The 19256-nt window shown below is 42.8% G+C and overlaps 1 protein-coding gene across 1 annotated transcript; it reads right to left on the bottom strand.

Annotated features, from left to right (window-relative positions):
* Positions 1-2974: 2974 nt before the first annotated feature.
* On the bottom strand, positions 2975-18178 carry LOC123025525 (vomeronasal type-2 receptor 26-like). Its single transcript, XM_044434349.1, has 7 exons — positions 17444-18178; positions 10359-10537; positions 8331-8622; positions 6914-7405; positions 5974-6201; positions 4750-4876; positions 2975-3876 (listed from the first exon to the last, which is right to left on the bottom strand). The coding sequence occupies exons 1-7, from the start codon at positions 18176-18178 to the stop codon at positions 2975-2977; spliced, it is 2955 nt and encodes a 984-aa protein (XP_044290284.1).
* Positions 18179-19256: the final 1078 nt, after the last annotated feature.

The raw sequence follows: 19256 nt of genomic DNA, 5'->3' as shown, positions 1-19256 counted from the left end.
TGCCATCACTGCATATTCTCCTAATCCATTTCTCCATTCTTCAGTGGTTGACAGCTAGGTTTTTCCTAAAAGTTTGTTTTTGGATTTGTAGAGGTCCATGGTAATGCCACTTAGAGCTGCAGGCCCATGGCAGAAAAGCTTCTCTCTCCTCAACTCATCCACATTATTGCTTTTGCAGGTGGGTAAAAGAAAAGAGTGACATAGCTTTCTCCTGCTAACTCCATCAATGTTTCAACATATTCACATGCTCAGCCCAAAAAAAACTTGTTCAAGCTTTCTTTGGTCACCATGTGATGCATTGATGGAAACAAGAATAAGAACATCACCCTCACATTTGGGAAACTTCAGCCCAGACTTCTAGATAAGTTCCTTCAGGGGTTTCCTACAGCTGTTGAAAAGCATTAGGAAAAGGAACCGTGGTTCAACCCACAGGCTGTCGTGCCTAATGCCTCAGAGGAGGCTTTAGCACACGTGAGAAGGCCAGAAGCTCATGGTGAGAATCAGGCTTTAGAGCAGGGAGATTTATACTTAGTGCCCATGGCCAAACGGCCTCCTGCCTCCCAACTCTGAGAGTTCTGAGCTAATAACTTCCCTGCCTCCTGATTCTGAGGTTTTTGAGCAGGTTGCCGCTTCCCTGCCTCTTGACTCTGAGGTTTTTGAGTGGGTTGCCCCCCACCCCGCCGCCTGACTCTGAAGCTGTTGGGTGGATTGCTGGAGAAAAAGGGGACATGGCAGGAGCTATAGAAGATGCGCAAATTAGGAGGAGACTTTGTCGCTTAGACCAATTGAGACAAAGAAGAGAGAGAAGCTTGTCCAACCCACGTGCAGAGAGACGTGAGAGGAGATGGAATCCTCAGGACTTTTCCTAGAGAATTCAGAAATGAGGGGGCAACTGAACTGCATAGAGCACTCCGCTACAGCTCCTTATCTGCCTGCAATAGCCATAAATCTTGTAGTTGTTAGTAATAAAAGTCTTTAGTTTTATGGCCAGCTGCTGTGTAAGTTAATTGGAGACGTGAGTTGCGACTTCACAACACAGGCTAATAGCTAAGGTGGATGGAGGCCTCCCTTCACCATCTTCTGAGATGACGCCTCCATAAAAGTGGAGTCACATCATCCCTTTGCTGCCTTTGACCAGAAGGGTTGCATGGTTGATGACATGAGAAGCTGCAGAAAAGTGGAGATGAACCACCAGGGTTGCACTTCCCCTGTCCAGTCCTTGGCATAAGCCGTCAGTCAGGAGACCAGGTCTGAAACTCAACCACACCAAAACAGCCATGTCTCAGCATGAATATGGAAGATCGCAAACACCCCCAATTTCAGGGTCTGCAATGCCATTCACAAGAAACACCTGCATCAGCTCTGATAGGGTTAGGATTCGGGCCCAGAATGGGTGGTACATCAAAAGAATCCCAGTCCTGTTTCTTGCTGCCTGTTGGAAGGGGGATAGAAGAGGCCCAACATTCCTGACCCTTCATGCAAAGTGTGGTGATGGATGAGAAGATCTGGTGAATGAATCTGGGAGAGGTTCACCATTCTTTTTCCTTCAGCCAGATTTTGGTGACATGCTGTGTATTTATCAGGACAGAGATGATGCATCCCATGTTATCACCTGCTCTGGCATTTTTCCACAAGGCCTTCTGGCCAAAAAGAACAGCACTGAAAGTAGCAGAGCCGAACAGCAAAGAAATCAAGGATTCAAATATTTCTATTTTACCTAAATGGTGTTATCAATTCCCACCTCCATAACATGATGTTATACAGCAATAGTGGCCCTGAACTCTTCCACAAGGGGGCAATCAAACGAGTAGGGATGGAAGAGAATGGAGTGGTTCAGCTCTAAGTAGTATAAGATTTTGGAGTGTGAGTGTTCATGATGAAATCCACAGAATGGGACATCTCCAGGAAAATAGAAACTAAAAGAAGAGGCAGCTCTGCTGGTTCATATGAAGAAGCCAATCATTGAATTGGAGCTCTTGTGTAAAGCAGAAGGATCTAAAATGCCACGCAAGGCCAAGTAATGTGAACATGCTGTTTGTGATGGCAAAGAAAGATATATCAGTGAAGGAAAAATATGCTGGGAAGTGCATCCCTTTATCCGGCTGCTGTGAGGATTGAAGTTAATGTCAGAGGGAAAAGAGGGTTCAGCAAGGGGCTAACGGTAGATGACATCAGAATTCCTGAGCAAAGGACAAGAAGGATCTTCCCATTTGGATAGAAGGAAGATGACTAAATCAGCAGGTGAATTCTCTTCTTGCAGCAGATGTGGGGGATGTGCCTGAGGGCACCAAGCAAGGCTATGCCTCCCTTTAAGTGTGGGATAGCTGAGGCAGCTGGTTTACTTTGCCCACTGGTAGGTATCAGTTGCTGTTTTTTCACCTTGCTGGTATCTTCTCAGCAAACAGAGATGGGAATTATCCCTCCCACCCAAGCACTAAGCATCTAAACTTAGCTACTCTTGGGTGTCCACCTCCTTTCCTGCTATCTAACATTGCACAGCAATCCCTGTTGCACTCATATGCATTCTGTTATCTATCTATGTTTTGAATTCTGTATTGATTTCCTTTTTAAAAAGAGATAGAATCCTAATTCACTTTCCACAAGCATCACGAATGTGCCCCGGTATATAGATAAATATTTTGATCTCACTAGTCCTGTGTGCTCGTGCTTATGTGGTAAAGCAGAAACCATCCTGGACCTGCTCCACATCTGACAGTATCTTGTCTGGTCAAGCCTGAACTGAATTCCACTTCTGTGGACAACAATTCTGATGCCTAATGAGGGGCAGCCTCATCTTGGTTATACTGGACGGTGGTCCTGGAATGGATAGTTTCTGCTTACTTATGTGCCATTTCAGGAGAATGAGTGGATTGGTAAACATCAGAAAGCGAAGGCAGTTTGCTTGTCATGCTACCTGCTTTTATGTGATTGCTGGATACCTGACGCTACAGGGAGAAGAGAAACATTCCTGCATTTATATCTTTCTCTGCATGAGCTGCTCCTTGTTGTTGAGCTCAGGTCTCAGCACAATAATATAGCATTTGGGGAAGAATATGCAGCCCAATAAGCCAGCACTGGAGGCCAAGATGGAGAAGATCTCCACGGCCACCATGGACTTTCCTCTTGTGCTGAGGTAGGTTGGGAAAAAGGACAACCACACACTGCAGAAGACCAGCATGCTGAAGGTGATGAACTTGGCCTCATTGAAGCTGTCAGGCAACTTCCTGGCCAGGAAGGCCAGTACAAAACTGACTCCAGCCAGGAAACCCATGTAGCCCAAGACACAATAGAACATGAGGACGGAACCCTCATTGCATAGCAGGATGATTTCTGTAGACATGGAGTGCATGTCTGAATCTGGGAATGGGGGAGAGGTTGCCAGCCACAGAGCACAGATGCCTGCTTGAATATTGGAGCAGGAGAAGACAATGGCATAGGCCAGTCTTTTCCCCACCCACTTCCTCATCTGGGATCCTGGTTTGGTTGCCATGAAGGCCAGCACCACCGAAATGGTTTTTGCCAGGATGGTGGAGAGGCACACAGAGAAGACCATGCCAAAAGTAGCTTGTCGCAGAAGGCAGGACACAGTGTTAGGCTTTCCAATGAAAAACAAGGAGCAAAGAAAACAGAGGAGGAGGGAAATGAGGAGTATGTAGGTGAGGCACTGGTTGTTTGCTTTGACGATGGCAGTGTCTCGATGCCTAATGAAGATGCCAAGCACCAGAACTGTGGTTAAAGAGAACAGAAACGCTGAAGAAACGGAAATGATGGCCAGAGTTTCATTCAGAGCTAAGAAGTTTGTAATCTTAGGAATGCATTGATTCTGCACTGTGCTGGCATGTTGACCTTTTGGACAATTCATGCAGTTTTCCGTATCTAAAACAAAGAAACATATTAATTTTTATACGAACGAAAATGTAGTCGAATAACTGTTGCGTATGACTGTGCAATCTTAAAAAATCTCATCCATTGAGAGGTTCTATTTCTGTCCTGTCCCTTCTTAGCAGTCTGTTCTTTCCTTCTTTTGTATCTCACCCTTATCCACTCCTATGCTCTCCCCCTCATATGATGCAGACTAGATACTCTGCTTTGGGTTTCCTTTCTTCCTTTCATTAATCATGATTAAATATGCCATGTACTTGGCCCTTTCTCTCTCTTCCCTGGAGCTACATAGACCCATATTAAGCAATGCCACTGGCTAAATTAGAATGACAAATCCTCTCCCACCCCTGATTTGAACTTGAATTTTGGAAGTGTTTTTATGTGTTTTGTATATATTCAGTTTTCCCCTGAGGAAATGTGTAAAGCCATTGCTCAATGGAGTCAAGGCTCCTCAATTCAGGATTAAAAAGGAAAGATCTGCATAAACCTCTTTCCAGGTCCCAAAAGCTGCAATTGCCATGAAAAAAAATGTCCTGATATCTATTCCAGAGCAAAGCTCATGCTGTCATTTGGCAGAAGTATGTGGTGGCTTTATTTTAATTAATGCTAGAATTTATTGCCATACTACTTTTCCTATATCAGGATGGCTTTTAAAAATATCAAATAGCAAATATATCAACTAAATAAGCATAAAAGAATAAAAGAGAAATAAGAAACGGAATGGAAAAATGCCCCTGAAATGTGATCCCCACCCCCCACATAATTAATGATAAGATAATTTCAAGAAGCTTGTATCTGGGTCATTAGAGGACAATGCTGCTTGTTAGGCTTTAAAACTTTAAAGAAGGTTAATGCTATATTTCCTACCCTCCTTGTCTGAGAACATCCCAACAGGACATCGGGCACAGTTATAGCAACAAAATTTCTCCCCTTCTATCTTCTTCTTGCTGTATCCTGGAGCACACATATCATTACACAGAGAAAGTGGTGGCACCTGTCCAGAAATGTAGTGAGAGCCAAGCATTAAGGAAACATTTGGGAGCATGTTTCATGTCAGTTGATCTACTGGTAAATTGAAACCCCAGTGATATGGAGCACTGGAATGATAAGGGCAGAGATTCTGCATTCCACAGGCTGAATGCACATCTTCCCATGAAAGGCAGATGATTAAACTTTCCTTAATTATCCTGGTAAATTGTGGAAGGAGCCTAACATCTAAGGGAAGGCAATGACCAATTGAATTGGAACTTCCACAAGAAAGCAGTGATGGGCATGCACAATGATCCAGTTTAGTCAGAGTAAGCTAATTGCTAGCTATGTGCAAGGTCTCAAGTTCCATTCGGGCCTATGCAGGAAGGACTGGAAATACTCCTGGAAATAATCCCAGTAGGGACACTGACTGTCCCAATTGGCAATACCAGCTTGAAGCACCAATGATTGGACTAAGTAGAAGGCTTCAATCTGTCCATGGATGCCTAGCATCTTCTCTGAGGTGTCATTTACAGTGCCACAGCTTTTTTCCAGAGGAATTCCAGCATCCACATAATTTGCGGTTTTACATAACATTTATATCTTCTGGGAAATGGGTTTCCCCCTCCATACTTCCAAACCAACAAACTGCTCTATGGGCAATGCTCTTTATTCTCCAAGTGACATCTAGAAAACCAAAGCTCTCCTTTTGAGTAGTCCTGGACCTGACCTCTCTAGGAAAACCCATCTGGAGCTAGGTGAGACTCTTAACTGCACAGCACCCCTGTAGTCTGGCCCTTCTCTCTCGATGACATGTCATTGTGTTAGGGGTCCTGTGAACCCAGGGAGGAAACATGGGCTGAGTGTAGTGATTACCCAACCTCAGCCTTCACAATTCATCACAAAATGTAGACTAAAACCCACTTTCCTGATTCCCAATTCAAGAAACAAATGATTAATCAACATCTACTGTCTTCAATCAACATTTTATTCTCTTTATAATTGTATTTCCATAATTGCCAGCCAATGCATTCCACTAAATTCATGCTTTCTGTGAAAAAATACTTTTCCATGATCTTTCTCAAAGGTTGATAGTGAGAAACAGTACAGTCATTTTCCAACCTGAGTCATGTCTCTTGGCCACTGGATTTGTGTCTCATTGAGGTTGAATTGTTTGCCTGGAGGAGCAAGAGGATCCAGGCTTCCAACTTTGACCCGCACATAGGAATTGTTTGGGAAAGTGACCAAATTCTTGACTTCAAATACACCCACCAACTCTCCATATTCATTAAATCTAATCTCATCTCCAGCATTGTTGTTAAATGGGATTCTTTGAATCAATGAATGGAGCTAGATGGGAATAGAAAGGAAACAAAGAGAGAGTCAATGTTTTAGAACAAGTTTGATTGCAGCATTGAGGGCATTGCCCTCCAGGACAGACAGCTTATATGAATGTAAGGGTGTTAAATTTAATGTTTATGGTACTAGATATGGGGGAAATGAGGGAGATTTGGGAAGGTGTTCAAACAAAGCTTGACTGCTCCTGTTGTGTAGAAATGGGGTGATCAGCAGCACATTGGATACAGAAGGTTGCAGCACTTTGTGCTATTGAGTGGAATAAACAGCCTTGATGATGATGATGATGATGATGATGATGATGATGATGAAGTGTTACCTGCCAGGATTCCACCTTTTGAGGTGACAAGCTTCTCATTCTCTGCATTGCTGTATGGGTTGATGGAGACCTGGAAATGGTCTGGAAGGCATGAGCCAGAGCATGGACAGCATTGTAGATGCTGTAACTGTGGCCAGTCATGCTCATTTCAAAGAACGGTGAGGATAGGCTCTGCAGCATCTCCTCCCCACTGCATGTTTTATTTGCATCCTTTGATGCCCCATGATTCAAGAAAGAGCATCCAAAGGCTTGTTCCCAGAACACCTTGGTGAAGCCATCAGCACTTTCCCCAGCAGGGTTGATAGTCTGAAGAAATGTTTGGAAGCCTGGAATATCATATGAATGAACTGAGAAGGAAAGGGCACCATGGAACATTTGCATACCAACAGGCTTTTGAAAGATATGCAAAGTGAAATCAATTTGAGCCATTGAAATCCACACTCTTCTTGCAGTGATCTTTCCTGTATAGTCATAATCTGTCAAAGGATAAATCACTGTGATCAATATAACAGAGGCTAACCACAAAACATTTGTACTTTCTCCATGTATAACAACTGCATTGGCTTTCTTCTCAGTGAAGATATGAACATGGCTTAAAGTTTCTGTAAGAACTTCCATCTCAAAGAACTGCCAGTTGGCTTTTAGTCTTTCTGTGAATTCAGAACATATTCCATTCTGGGAAAGCATTGACTCTATGGTCTGCAAGAAGCGTTCTCCACGTTCATCATCAATCGTGATGAGTCCTATCCATTTCCAGTGGAAATATTGAAGTATCTGGACAATCCCATGGTACTGAAGAGCTTCATTGGGGGCCATGCGGTAAAAGGAAGGCGAAGGGGATTCATCACTCACTGCTATTTGAAATGAACCATATGAAAACTGAGGAAGGGAGGGAGTCCAAAGTGAGACTGAGTGCTTCTTCAGTCATGATATTCATCTTTATTCTAAGCTTTCCTAGATAGTTTAATTCAAATAATCTATTTCATTCAGATGATCCCTCAAAACAATGCAGAAATAATTTTGAATATAACGAACGTTGCAATCATCTCTAGCCTTAGTTCTTCTTTGAGTTATGTGGACACAAGTTTGCAGAAAATTAATTTAAGTAAAATTGGATTCAATCCCACCTCAAAGTATACAGCAGAATTTGGGAATGAGGCATTACTGGGTTTTCTTTCACCCTGCAGAGAGCTTAGTTGATTTCCTCTGGTGTAATCTGGGGGGCAAGGGAAGAGATGCGCTCTTGCCAGAGGGGCCAAACCTTGGACTCCCATAGAACCCTCCAAAAAGACAATTTTCATATGTTTATCACTGGGTTTGGGAGAAGAGGAAGATCAACCCTGAGAAGGAACAGTGATAATTAAAACAGAGTCCAGATTTTGCAATTGCCGAGCAGGGTGGTGAATGAGAGGACACTTTGGAGAGCAATCTTTCAGAGAGTCACCCTCTGTCAGAAATGATGGCAAATAAGAGCAAACCGTTTGATTCACGTTTTGTGTAAGCCTTCATTTTGTCTCGCCTTTCTTTTCTAATCTTGCTTCCTCCTATTTTTGAACCAGGCCAAAGATCCCAGATAGTGAATACACTGAATAAATTATGGGTCTGTGCTGGTCCTTCTTCCACTAGTAGAAGCTTCCACTTTGAATTCAGTTAATTCTTCAGTTTCTGGAGAATATTTGAACCTTGTTTGCTTTCCCCCCCTTATTTGACATCAATCTTGCTCCTGACTCATTCCGGTCAGGGGCTGGATGGGCTGCTTTGGGGAGGAGGTGGTGGGATTGACCATGTCCTCCTGACATCTTACCTGGGGTATCTTGTAAGGCCCAAGGATATTGGCCATGCATGCAGAGACATCAGCACTCAGTCCACCTATGACTCCAATGAGCTTTTGCTGTGTGCCACATTGATAGTTGGGGACCATCTGATGTGACTTGAAGAGCATATCCAGGCTGGTCCGGTAGGTCATCTTTGGATCGGAGTAGCTGTCATAGATGTGGAAGCCCAGGGTGATGTTGGGCAGGATGTCAGGATTCTTATTGATCTCATTAACAGCAAAGACCAATGCCAGAATGTGCTGGAAGAACTTGGTGATCACGCTGCAAGGAAAGAGACTCTCTGTAGTCAGAGAGCTCTTTGGACATTGGATTTCTGTAGTGAAGATTGTTACCGAACATAAGGAAAGGGTGAAGTCTCACAAAGAACATCACAGTCAACTCCCATTGAAGGCAGGGAAATGGACTGTCAGCTTTTCGTTCTGGGGTTATGCTAATAGCAGAGCTATTGGAAGGAATCTAAATGTTTTATGCCCAGTGCCATAGGTTATGCTACCCTACCAAAAGACTGTAGAATGTAACTTAAACATGCATAGTTTCAAATGATTTCTAGGACTTAATTACATTTCACAGAAAGCAAAGCAATGCCAGCCAATAAAATATCATCCATATTCCCCAGAACAGCACAATGTCTTCCAATATGTTGCACTGTGCCTTAAACCAGGCCAAATCAATAGTATCTTTTCAAGTGAAAGAGTAGCTGTCCCATAACTAGAAGTAGCTGTCAAAGATCTAGAAACTGAGGTTGATGTTGGGCAAGGTCTTGGAATTCTCACTGATATTTTTAATTGCAAAACTCCAGCTAGGATGGCCTAGAATTTTGTCAACATGCTCTGGCATGACATAGTTGAAGAATTCTTTTGATATGAGAATTCTGCAGTGAATAGAACCACTGAACTTAGGTAGAGGGCACAATCTCATAAAGATCAGAATGGGCCAACCTCTGTTCCCTCCTGAATGCTTTGCAGTGCAATTCTGTACATGTCCTATGCAGAATACTACCTTCCAATCTCAATGGTTCTTACCACAAGGGAAGTGACTATCAGTCCAGAACTGCCTTCCAGCTTACATCAAAGTGTTTGGTCAGATTCTTTGCCATTTCACCATGAGATGACTTTTACAGTTCTCTTTCCAATGATGCCTCACCCCTGCATCCCTGTCAGGTTTTGCAGAATACAGAAAACAGAGACTTTTTCCGGAACTGCAGTGGGATTATACAGGCTCCTAAGCTCCACTGATATTTTTAATGATTGATGATGACGGTAAAAAGAGGAATATTTACATACCTGGATGTTTTGTTTTATTGCTTTTCTACTGGGCTGTAATATTGCCATTCTAACTACATATCCTTTTAAAAATTAGATACTAAATACAATTTTAGTCCTGATTTGAATTAGTACCTGGAACCCTCCAAATGTTTAAAAAAGATATTGAGTGGAACTTTTGAGTGAAACAGTACGAATAAATTGTAAATAATTGGTCCCTTTTTGCAAATAATGGCAGCAATTTGCAGTCATGGAATCAAGAAATGGACTTAAAGAGAAAGCAAACATCACTTCAAAGGGTTGCTTACAATGGGAATGGGAGTGTTTCCTCAGCAGGGTGCTTGTCGAACAAAAGAACAGGGAATATGTAATGAATATGAGATGCCATCCCACCGATGAGGAGCTCACCCTCCTGGTGCCACTCATGCGGGATGTGAACAGGATTGTTTTCAGAACATTTGGATGTCTTTTGTTGGATGGCTGCCTGTGGAAGGAGCACCACCAGCAGTAGTAGCAGCACTCTGGTTGCAAGTGCCCCTCTCAAGTTCTCCTCCTCCATGTGTCTTCACCATTTCATTGTACCTTGAGCTGCATTCAGGCAAGTTGTGAATATTTCTGAAGCAATGCAAGTGCCTGCCTTGATGTGCACTGAAAGCCACAAGTATAAAGCCCAACCTTTTTGTGGAAGGAGAAAACACTCCTTCAAAGATATCCCTGCTGACACTTGTCTCAAACCTGAGTTGTGAGTGGCACGTGTGCTGCTGCACTACTGTTGCATCCATGGAAGATTCCACTCTGGTCTTCCTTTCATTAGTGCCTTCTGGAAAGCCACTGGAGGCTTGATCTGGTGAATTAAATGCCATCATTTCAACAATTACAGGGAAAATAATAACTCTGGACTCCGTACGGTGTCTCTGCCAGTGCAACCAGCAAAGAAAACAAGTTTATCAAGTTTCAGAGCAACTTTCTGCTGCTCTGTAGGAGGGCAACAGCTATGTAGCATCTTCAGGACAATCCACAATAACTTCTAGGTTATGGAGTAATGGTAAGTCTGCTGTTCTGAGACAGGGAACTTGCAGCTTCTAGTCAACATTTGTGTGTGATGATGCTGGGCCAGCCACTGACATTCAATCTAACCTACTGCAGTAACCACTCTATGTGTGAACTGTCGTTGGCCACCTATGTTGAAAGATTGTCTTGGATCTTTTACTTTCCTGGCTCTCCCCACTGCTCCAAAACTTTTGTGTAGATTCCCTTGGCTTCTTTCTCTAATAGGCTAATCTAAGAAGCCATTCTGGAACTTGAAAGCAGTTTTAGCAGGAGGAGCTGGTGTAGGAGGAGGCCCACCTTTTCATTCCAGGAAGCCCTGCATAGACGCTGTTGGATTAGAGTATGAATTCACCCTTCATTTGGGAAGACCTTGTTCTTCACATTGTCTATTCTGGCCCTTGCCATTAGACCTTTCTGAGAAAGACCCACTGGGATTACATGTGGGTTGCACCCTCTCAGAGTGATCTCTTGAAGATAACACAACTGCAAAGCAAGCTGAGCCTAGGAAAATAAGAGAAGTGAAAGTTTGTGGAACTGGCAATTGCCTTCTGTGTCATGGGCAGAAGTCTGCTTCCTTTTTAACTAATGTTTCCATTTTACAGGATTAGTAGCCCCAAAGTCTTCCACAAGGGGGCAGTCAAGTGGGGATGGAAGGAGATGGGACATAGTTCAACTCTACATACTATAAGATTTTGTAGTGTGGGATGCTCATGATGAAATCCACAGAACAAAACATCCCAGGGGAAGTGAACATTTAAAAAAGAGGTGTTTGTGTTGGGGTGTATCAACAAGCCAGTCATTGAAGTGTAGCTCTTGCATTAAGCAGAAGAATCTGAAATGCTACTCAAGACCAAGTCATCCAAACATGCTGTTTGTGATGACAAAAAAAGTTATATCAATGAAAGAAAGTAGCCATCGCTGTAGCATACATATGCATTCTGTTATTGTTTATTTATTGAATTCCTTTTTTAAAAAAGAGAAACAAGTCTAATTCTATTCCAAGAATCATCATGGAGGTGCCCCGACATCTAGATAAATGTTGTCCTTTGTTGTACTAGTCCTTTGTGCTTGTGCTTATTTGGTAAAACAGAAACAGTTTTGGACCCGCTCTACCCCTCTGACTGTGGCTTGTTGGTCAAACAAAGTGAGCCCATGGAAACAGAGGGGACTGGGGCCCTCAGGCTATTCCATTTCCCCCAGTTGTCCATTTTTCCTGAAGAGAAGTATGGGACACATGATGGTACTGATAGCACAAAGGAAATAGCATCCATGACATAGCGACAGAACAGTGTATGTCATCACAAAATCACTTGAAGGGGGTACCAAGTTTCCCCAGATGTGCCCATATATGGGCTTATCAAAGAGGTTGTTCTGTGAACTGAAAGGCAAGACTATGTCAGTACCTGTACACATCCCTGAAAAATGTTATCCAAAGGGAAGCAGTTTTCTCCTTGGGGCTTCATTTTATCTACTTTGTGAACAGGAACCTTTTTCTGCAGAAAAAATAATTTCCCACCTGCCAGCCGAGAGTGCAAGATTGGCTATTGTGCAGACAAGGACTGATTCCACTTTTGTGGACAAAAATTCTGATGCCTAACGAACGGCAGCCTCTTCTTGATTATACTGGGTGGTGGTCCTGGAATTGTTAGTTTCTGCATACTTATCCACCTATTTCAGGAGAAGGAGTTGATTGGTAAATATCACAGAGCTAAGGCTGTCTGTGAGCAGTTCGTGCATAAACTACTTTTATGTCTTTGTGGGATACCTGAAACTTCAGGGAGAAGAGAGGCGTTTCTGCATTTACAGCTTTCTCGGCATGAGCTGCTCCTTACTGTTTTGCTCAGGTCTCAGCACAATAATATAGCATTTGGGGAAGAATATGCAGCCCAATAAGCCAGCACTGGAGGCCAAGATGGAGAAGATCTCCACAGCCACCATGGACTTTCCTCTCGTGCTGAGGTATGTGGGAACAAAGGAGACCCACACACTGCAGAAGACCAGCATGCTGAAGGTGATGAACCTGGCCTCATTGAAGCTGTCAGGCAACTTCCTGGCCAGAAGGCCACTGCAAAACTGACTCCAGCCAGGAAACCCATATAGCCCAAGACACAATAGAACATGAGGACGGAACCCTCATTGCATAGCAGGATGATTTCAGTAGACATAGAGTGCATGTGTGAATCTGGGAATGGGGGAGAAGTTGCCAGCCACAGAGCACAGATGTCTGCTTGAATATTGGAGCAGGAGAAGACAATGGCATAGGCCAGTCTTTTCCCCACCCACTTCCTCATCTGGGATCCTGGTTTGGTTGCCATGAAGGCCAGCACCACCGAAATGGTTTTTGCCAGGATGGTGGAGAGGTACACAGAGAAGACTATGCCAAAAGTAGCTTGTCGCAGAAGGCAGGTCACAGTGTTAGGCTTTCCAATGAAAAGCAAGGAGCAGAGGAAACAGAGGAGAAGGGAAATGAAGAGTATGTAGGTGAGGTTCTGGTTGTTTGCCTTGACAATGGCAGTGTCTCGATGCCTAATGAAGATGCCAAGCACCAGAACCATGGTTAAAGAGAATAGAAATGCTGAAGAAATGGAGATGATGGGCAGAGTTTCATTCAGAGCTAAGAAGTTTGGAATCTTAGGAATGCATTGATTCTGCCATTTGTTGGCATGTTGACCCACTGGACAAGTCTTGCAGGTTTCTGTGTCTAAAAACAAGGAAACAAGTATTCATTTAAAACCAAACCAAAATGTAGTCCAGACTGAGTTGAAAAAACCCATCCATTGAGGAGGTTCCATTTCTGCCTCACAAAATACTCCCATCTGAGTATTCTTTTCTCTCTGCCTTTTGTATCTCACCCATGCATGTCTTATTCTCACTTCCCTCATGTGAATCAGAATAGAGATGCTGATTCAAAAATCTCTTAGATTTTCCAACTTTCCTTTCACCAGGTATAAGTACAGAAGTCAGAAATATGGCTCTTTCTCTTCCCTTCTCAATGATGGACCTTCAGCATGGAAGAGTCTGTCTGCTGTATCTCCCCCATGCACATCTGATACCCCTTGTGTGCATCAGAACAGAGGTGCTGATTGAAACATCTCTTAGGTTTTCCAAGTTGCCTTTCACTAATTATGATTACATAAGCCATAAATATGACTCTTTCTCTCACTTCCCTTCTCAGTGATGTACCCTCAGCATGGGTGAGAACATGAAAAGTCAGGTAATGGGGACAAGGCTTCTACTTTAGTCATTTCCAACTCTCACCCAGAATGAAAATGAGGTGAGGAGAACTTCTGCAGAATATCAGGATGGACATGTTGAGGGAGCCCTGATAGGATTCAGGGAAGCTCCTGCCAATGAGAGAAGTCTATTGTCATGCATGGAAAGGTTTGGAACCCTATCTGTCCTTTGTTATCAGTGGAAAGATTTTCTAAGCCTTGGATGGGGATTCATTGCAGAGAAGGAGGGATAACTCCTTCCATTGCAGAGAAGGAGGGATAACTCTTTCAATTTTACTGCTGTAGGGAAAGCTGCTGTTGCAATAACAGCTAAGCTTAGGACAGATCTTACATTAGCACCAAAGGATTTTCTTTCCGAAGTGGGAGTTCTGGAGTGGTTGGGACAGTAGAACAGGCAACAGCAAGAGAGCTGCAAACTTCTCTTCCTATAAGCATCTGACATGGAAGTGTCATCACCCATTGAAGATCACTTGCTGCATCACTATTTGTGATTATTGTTATTTTACTGCACTTTGCCTGCCTCCTTTTTTCTTCTTGTGAGGATCAAAGTTTGGTTCCATAGTCACCCTGGAGTCTATTTTTATCCTCACAATAACAACCCTATGATTTAGGTTAGGTTGTGAATCCATGCCCAACTCTCCCAGTGAAATTTTTGTTGGAGTGGGGACTGGATCCTGTCTCTCCCAAGTGCCCAGTCCAACCCTCTAACCAGCAGACCACACTGGCTAGGAACCGCCCCCCCGCCCCAGCATGAATGCACAGGTGGATCTCTGCAACAGATCCAGGGTCACTGGAAACATATTTGAGGCTGGAACTGCATAGGCCCATGTTAAGCAATGTCACTGGTCTAATTAGAAGGGCAAATCCTTCTTCCACCTTTAGCAAGTGTTGATGCTATGTTAGGTTAGGTTAGGTTAGGTTAGGTTTATACTCTCAGAGATATGCAGAGCCTATTCTGCCATTTCTCAGGTGAGTGAAGGATCCTCATTTCAGGATGAAAATACAAAGATCCCCTTTAACTTCTTCAAACAATCCAAACATCTTGTTATATTTTCCAGACCACAGAACATGCTATCACATGGCAGAAATACCTGGGAACCGAATTTTAATTTAGGTTACAATGTATAAATATTGTTATATTAATCAGTTTTTTCTTCCTTCAGGATAGCTTTTAGAAATATCAAAAAACACTTATATAAATTGAATAACAAAAATGAAATAAATAAAATTAAATAATAACATAACATAATAAAAAACATAATAAAATAAAAATATAAATTAAATAGCACTGTCGGTATTTGTTTTTCGGTGCCAGGCTAAGACCTTTTTATTTAAATAATATTTTAACAATTTTTAATATCATCTATAGGTTTTTTAAATTGCAGCCAGGGTGAATCTGGATTTTATGTGCACTATTTGTATTATGTTCATTTATTGTATGTAAGCCACCCCAGGGTTCATGCAAATGGGACGGCATACAATAATTCTAAATAAATAAATACATAAATAAATAATACATAAATAAAATTAAAAAATAATAAAATAAAATAAAATTAATAAAATTAATAAAATAAAATATTCCAGGAAGCTGAACCATTTTTCCAGATAATTAATGAGAAGAGAATTTCAGGAAGGCTGTTTCTGTTTCACTAGAAAAAAATGCATCTTATAATGTTTTTAAAACTTTAAAAAAATGTAACATTGTATTTCCTACCCTCCTGGGCTGAAAACATCCCATCTGGACATTGGGCACAGGCATAGCAACAAAATTTCTCCCCTTCTATCTTCTTGCTGTACCCAGGATCACACATATCATTACACAGAGAAAGTGGTGGCACCTGTCCAGAAATGTAGCAAGAGCTGAGCATTAAGGAAACATTTGGGAGGATGTCTCATGACTGTTGATCTACTGACAAATGGAAACTCCAATGACTTGGAGCACTGGGCTGATAAGGGTACTGATACCACATTCCACAGGCTGAGTGCTCAGCATCCTATGGACACCTGATTAGATTCTCCTTTATTTTTCCAGTCTGTGCTTATATGTCTAACATGTTCTCTGAGGGTTGGATTTTTAAGGCCATGGTTTTCTTCTCAGCAATTGACCTCCTTATTTCCAAAACAAAGAACTGCTCTTTGGGCATAAGCTCCTTATTCTCCAAAAGCTCTTCATCCTCCAGAAAATGAAAACCCTCCTTTTGAGTAGTCCCAGACCCCAACTCTCCAGGAGAGCCCTTCTGGAGGTGGGTAAGCCTCTTAGCTTTATACCACCCCCCTGAATGGCTAGCCACTAGCCCTTCTCTCTGATGCCACATCATGGAGTCAAGGATCATAGAAATCTCATCTAACTCCTTTGACTGCATGTCAGGGCTTGCAGACTATGACTATTCTCAGGGTCCACCTGGTCACCTGGAGATGGCAGCCTTGCGATAACCATTTCTAGTTCTTCCATCTCAAAACCTGGAGCCCTCATTTCCCAGGTCTCATTCTTCCCACCTCAAGAGTTTATGTCAACCACACCCTGAAACATGTGCTAACAATAACTGCATCTTTCATTTCCAACAGTACCACACCTGTACTTTAAGGAACCCAACGGATTCTACACATCATCTTGTCCATTCTATTCTCACAAGAACCCAGTGAGGAAGGATAAATTGAGTGCCAGTGAGTCCCCAACCTCAGTCATAAAACTTCACCACCAAATGTAGAGTAAAATCGAGATCTCCCGATTCCCAAGAATCAAAATTAAAAGAATAATCAACAATTACCATCTTTAATCAAGATTTCATTCTTTTCAAAATAATATTCCAAGATTTGCCAACCAAACTATTCCAGTGAATCCGTGCATACTGTGAAGACATGCTTTCTCAAAATCTTTCTTGATTGTGAAGGCATGCCACCAAATGTTAAGGGCCAAAAAACAACAAACCATTTCCAACTTGAGTCACATCCCTTGGCCATTGGATTTATGTCTGATTGATGGTGAATTGTTTGTCTGGAGGAGCAAGAGGATCCAGGCTTCCGACTTTGACCTGCACATAGGAATCGTTTGGGAAAGTGACCAAATTCCTGACTTCAAATACACCCACCAACTCTCCATGTTCATTGAATCTAATTTCATCTCCAGCATTGTTGTTGAATGAGACCCTCCGAATCAATGAGTGGAGCTAGATGGAGGCAGAAAGGCACCAGAGAAGGAGGCAGAGTTTTAGAGCAGGTTTGATTGCAGAATTGAGAGTATTGTCCTCCAGGACAGAAAGCATTTATGAATGTAAGGGTGGTAAATTTAATGGTTTAGGCATTAGATATGGGGGGAAAGAGGGAAATCACATGTGCATGGTCATCATAGTGGCAAACATGCTTTAAATCATGCTTTAAAGACTAAGATTGCACAGTAGTGGAATTCTGCATGTGAGGAAGAAATTTGAGAGGGTGTGCAGATATGGAGTCCTCAACAGCATACTGGATACAGGAAGTTGCAGCATTTTGTGGTAATGAGTGGAGCAAATAAGCTTGATGAAGAAGGAGGAGTGTTACCTGCCAGGATTCCACCTTTCGAGGTGCCAAGCTCCTCATTCCAAGCATTGCTGTATGGCTGGATGGAGACCTGGAAGTGGTCTGGAAGGCATGAGCCAGAGCATAGACAGCATTGTAAATACTGTAACTATGGCCAGTCATGGTCATTTCAAAGAAAGGTGTGGGTAGGCTCTGCAGCATCTCCTCCCCACTACATGTTGCATTCAAAACCTTAGATGCCCCATGACTGGGCACAGAACATCCAAAGGCTTGTTCCCAGAACCCTCTGATAAAGCCATCACCTCTTGTCCAAGCAGGGCTGATTGTCTGAAGAAATGTTTGGAAGTCTGGAATCTCATTTGAATGAATTGTGAAGGAAAGAGCACCATGGAACATTCGCATACCAACTGGTTTGTGAAAGATATGCAAAGTGAAATCAATTTGAGCCATTGAAATCCACACTCTTCTTGCAGTGATCTTTCCTGTATAGTCATCATCTGTGAATGGATAAAACAGTGTGACCACTAGAACAGAGGCTAGCCACAAAACATTTGTACTTTCTCCATGTATAACAACTGTGCTAGTTTTCTTCTCAGTGAAGATAGGAACATGACTCAGTGTTTCATTGAGAATGTCAAACAGGTCAATGAACTGCCAGTTGGCTTTGAGTCTCTCTGTGAATTCTGAACAGATTCCATTTCGGGAAAGCATTGGTTCCATGGTCCGCAAGAAGCGTTCTCCACGTTCATCATCCATTGTGATGAGCCCAACCCATTTCTAGTGGAAATGGAGAAGAAGATGGATGATTCCCTGGTACTGAAGATCTTCATTGGGGACCATCTGGTAGGAGGAAGGCATATGGGATTCTCCACTCACTGCTGTTTGAAACGAGCCATATGAAAACTGAGGGAGGGAAGCAAGCAAGCAAGCAAGCAAGGAAGGAAGGAAGGAAGGAAGGTGAAAGTCTGAAGTGAGAATGAGAGCTTCTTCATTCATTATGGTCTTCATCTTAATTCTCATCTAGTTATTGTAACTCAAAGGATGTATTTCAGAAAGGTGATCCCTCAAAGCAGTGTAAATATAATGAACAATGCAATCATCACTACACTTTGTTCTATTTTATGATAATTGGGCATAAGCCTGGTGTACTCATATAGGAGGTGCCAGTCCTTGGACTCCAATAGGACCCTTGCAAAAGACAAATTTCTTATGTTTATCACTGTGTAGGGAGAAGGGGCAGATCAACTATGAGAAGGAGCACTGATAACGAAGACAGAGTCCTGAATCTGCAAGAGCTGAGCAGGGCAGTGAAAGAGAGGACACTTTGGAGGATATATGACCAGAGAGTCAACCTCAGTCAGAGATGATGGCAAAGAAGAGTAAGCATTTTGATGCACATTTTCTGCAACCCTTCATGATCACACTGCCTTTCTTTTCTTGCCTTGCTTCCCCCTCTTTGTGAACCAGACAAAAGATCCCAGAAGTGATGACAATGAACAAAATTATGGGGTTGTGGAAGTCCTTCTTCCACTAGGAGAAGCTATTCAGCTACAACAGGATACTTCTCCTTCCTTGACATCAGCCTGGCTCTTGACTTATTTCTTTAAGGGGCTGGATGGGCTGCTTTGGGCAGGAGGTGGTGGGATTGACCGTATCGGTGAGGATGTTCAAAGATAGGCCAGACATGCACATGGTGGGCATGTTGTGAGCAGAGCCGGCTGGAGCTGGGAGTCAGACTAGATGGCCCAGGAGCCCCCTTCTGACTCGCTCTGTTTCTATGTTTCTAAGTCCTCCTGACATCTTACCTGGGGGATCTTGTAAGGCCCGAGGATAT

This window comes from Varanus komodoensis, unplaced genomic scaffold (genome assembly GCF_004798865.1).
Source record: "Varanus komodoensis strain SLA01 unplaced genomic scaffold, ASM479886v1 scaffold271, whole genome shotgun sequence".
NCBI lineage: Eukaryota > Metazoa > Chordata > Lepidosauria > Squamata > Varanidae > Varanus > Varanus komodoensis.
Note: the sequence above shows the minus strand (reverse complement) of the source record. Positions and strands in the feature narration are given on the sequence as shown.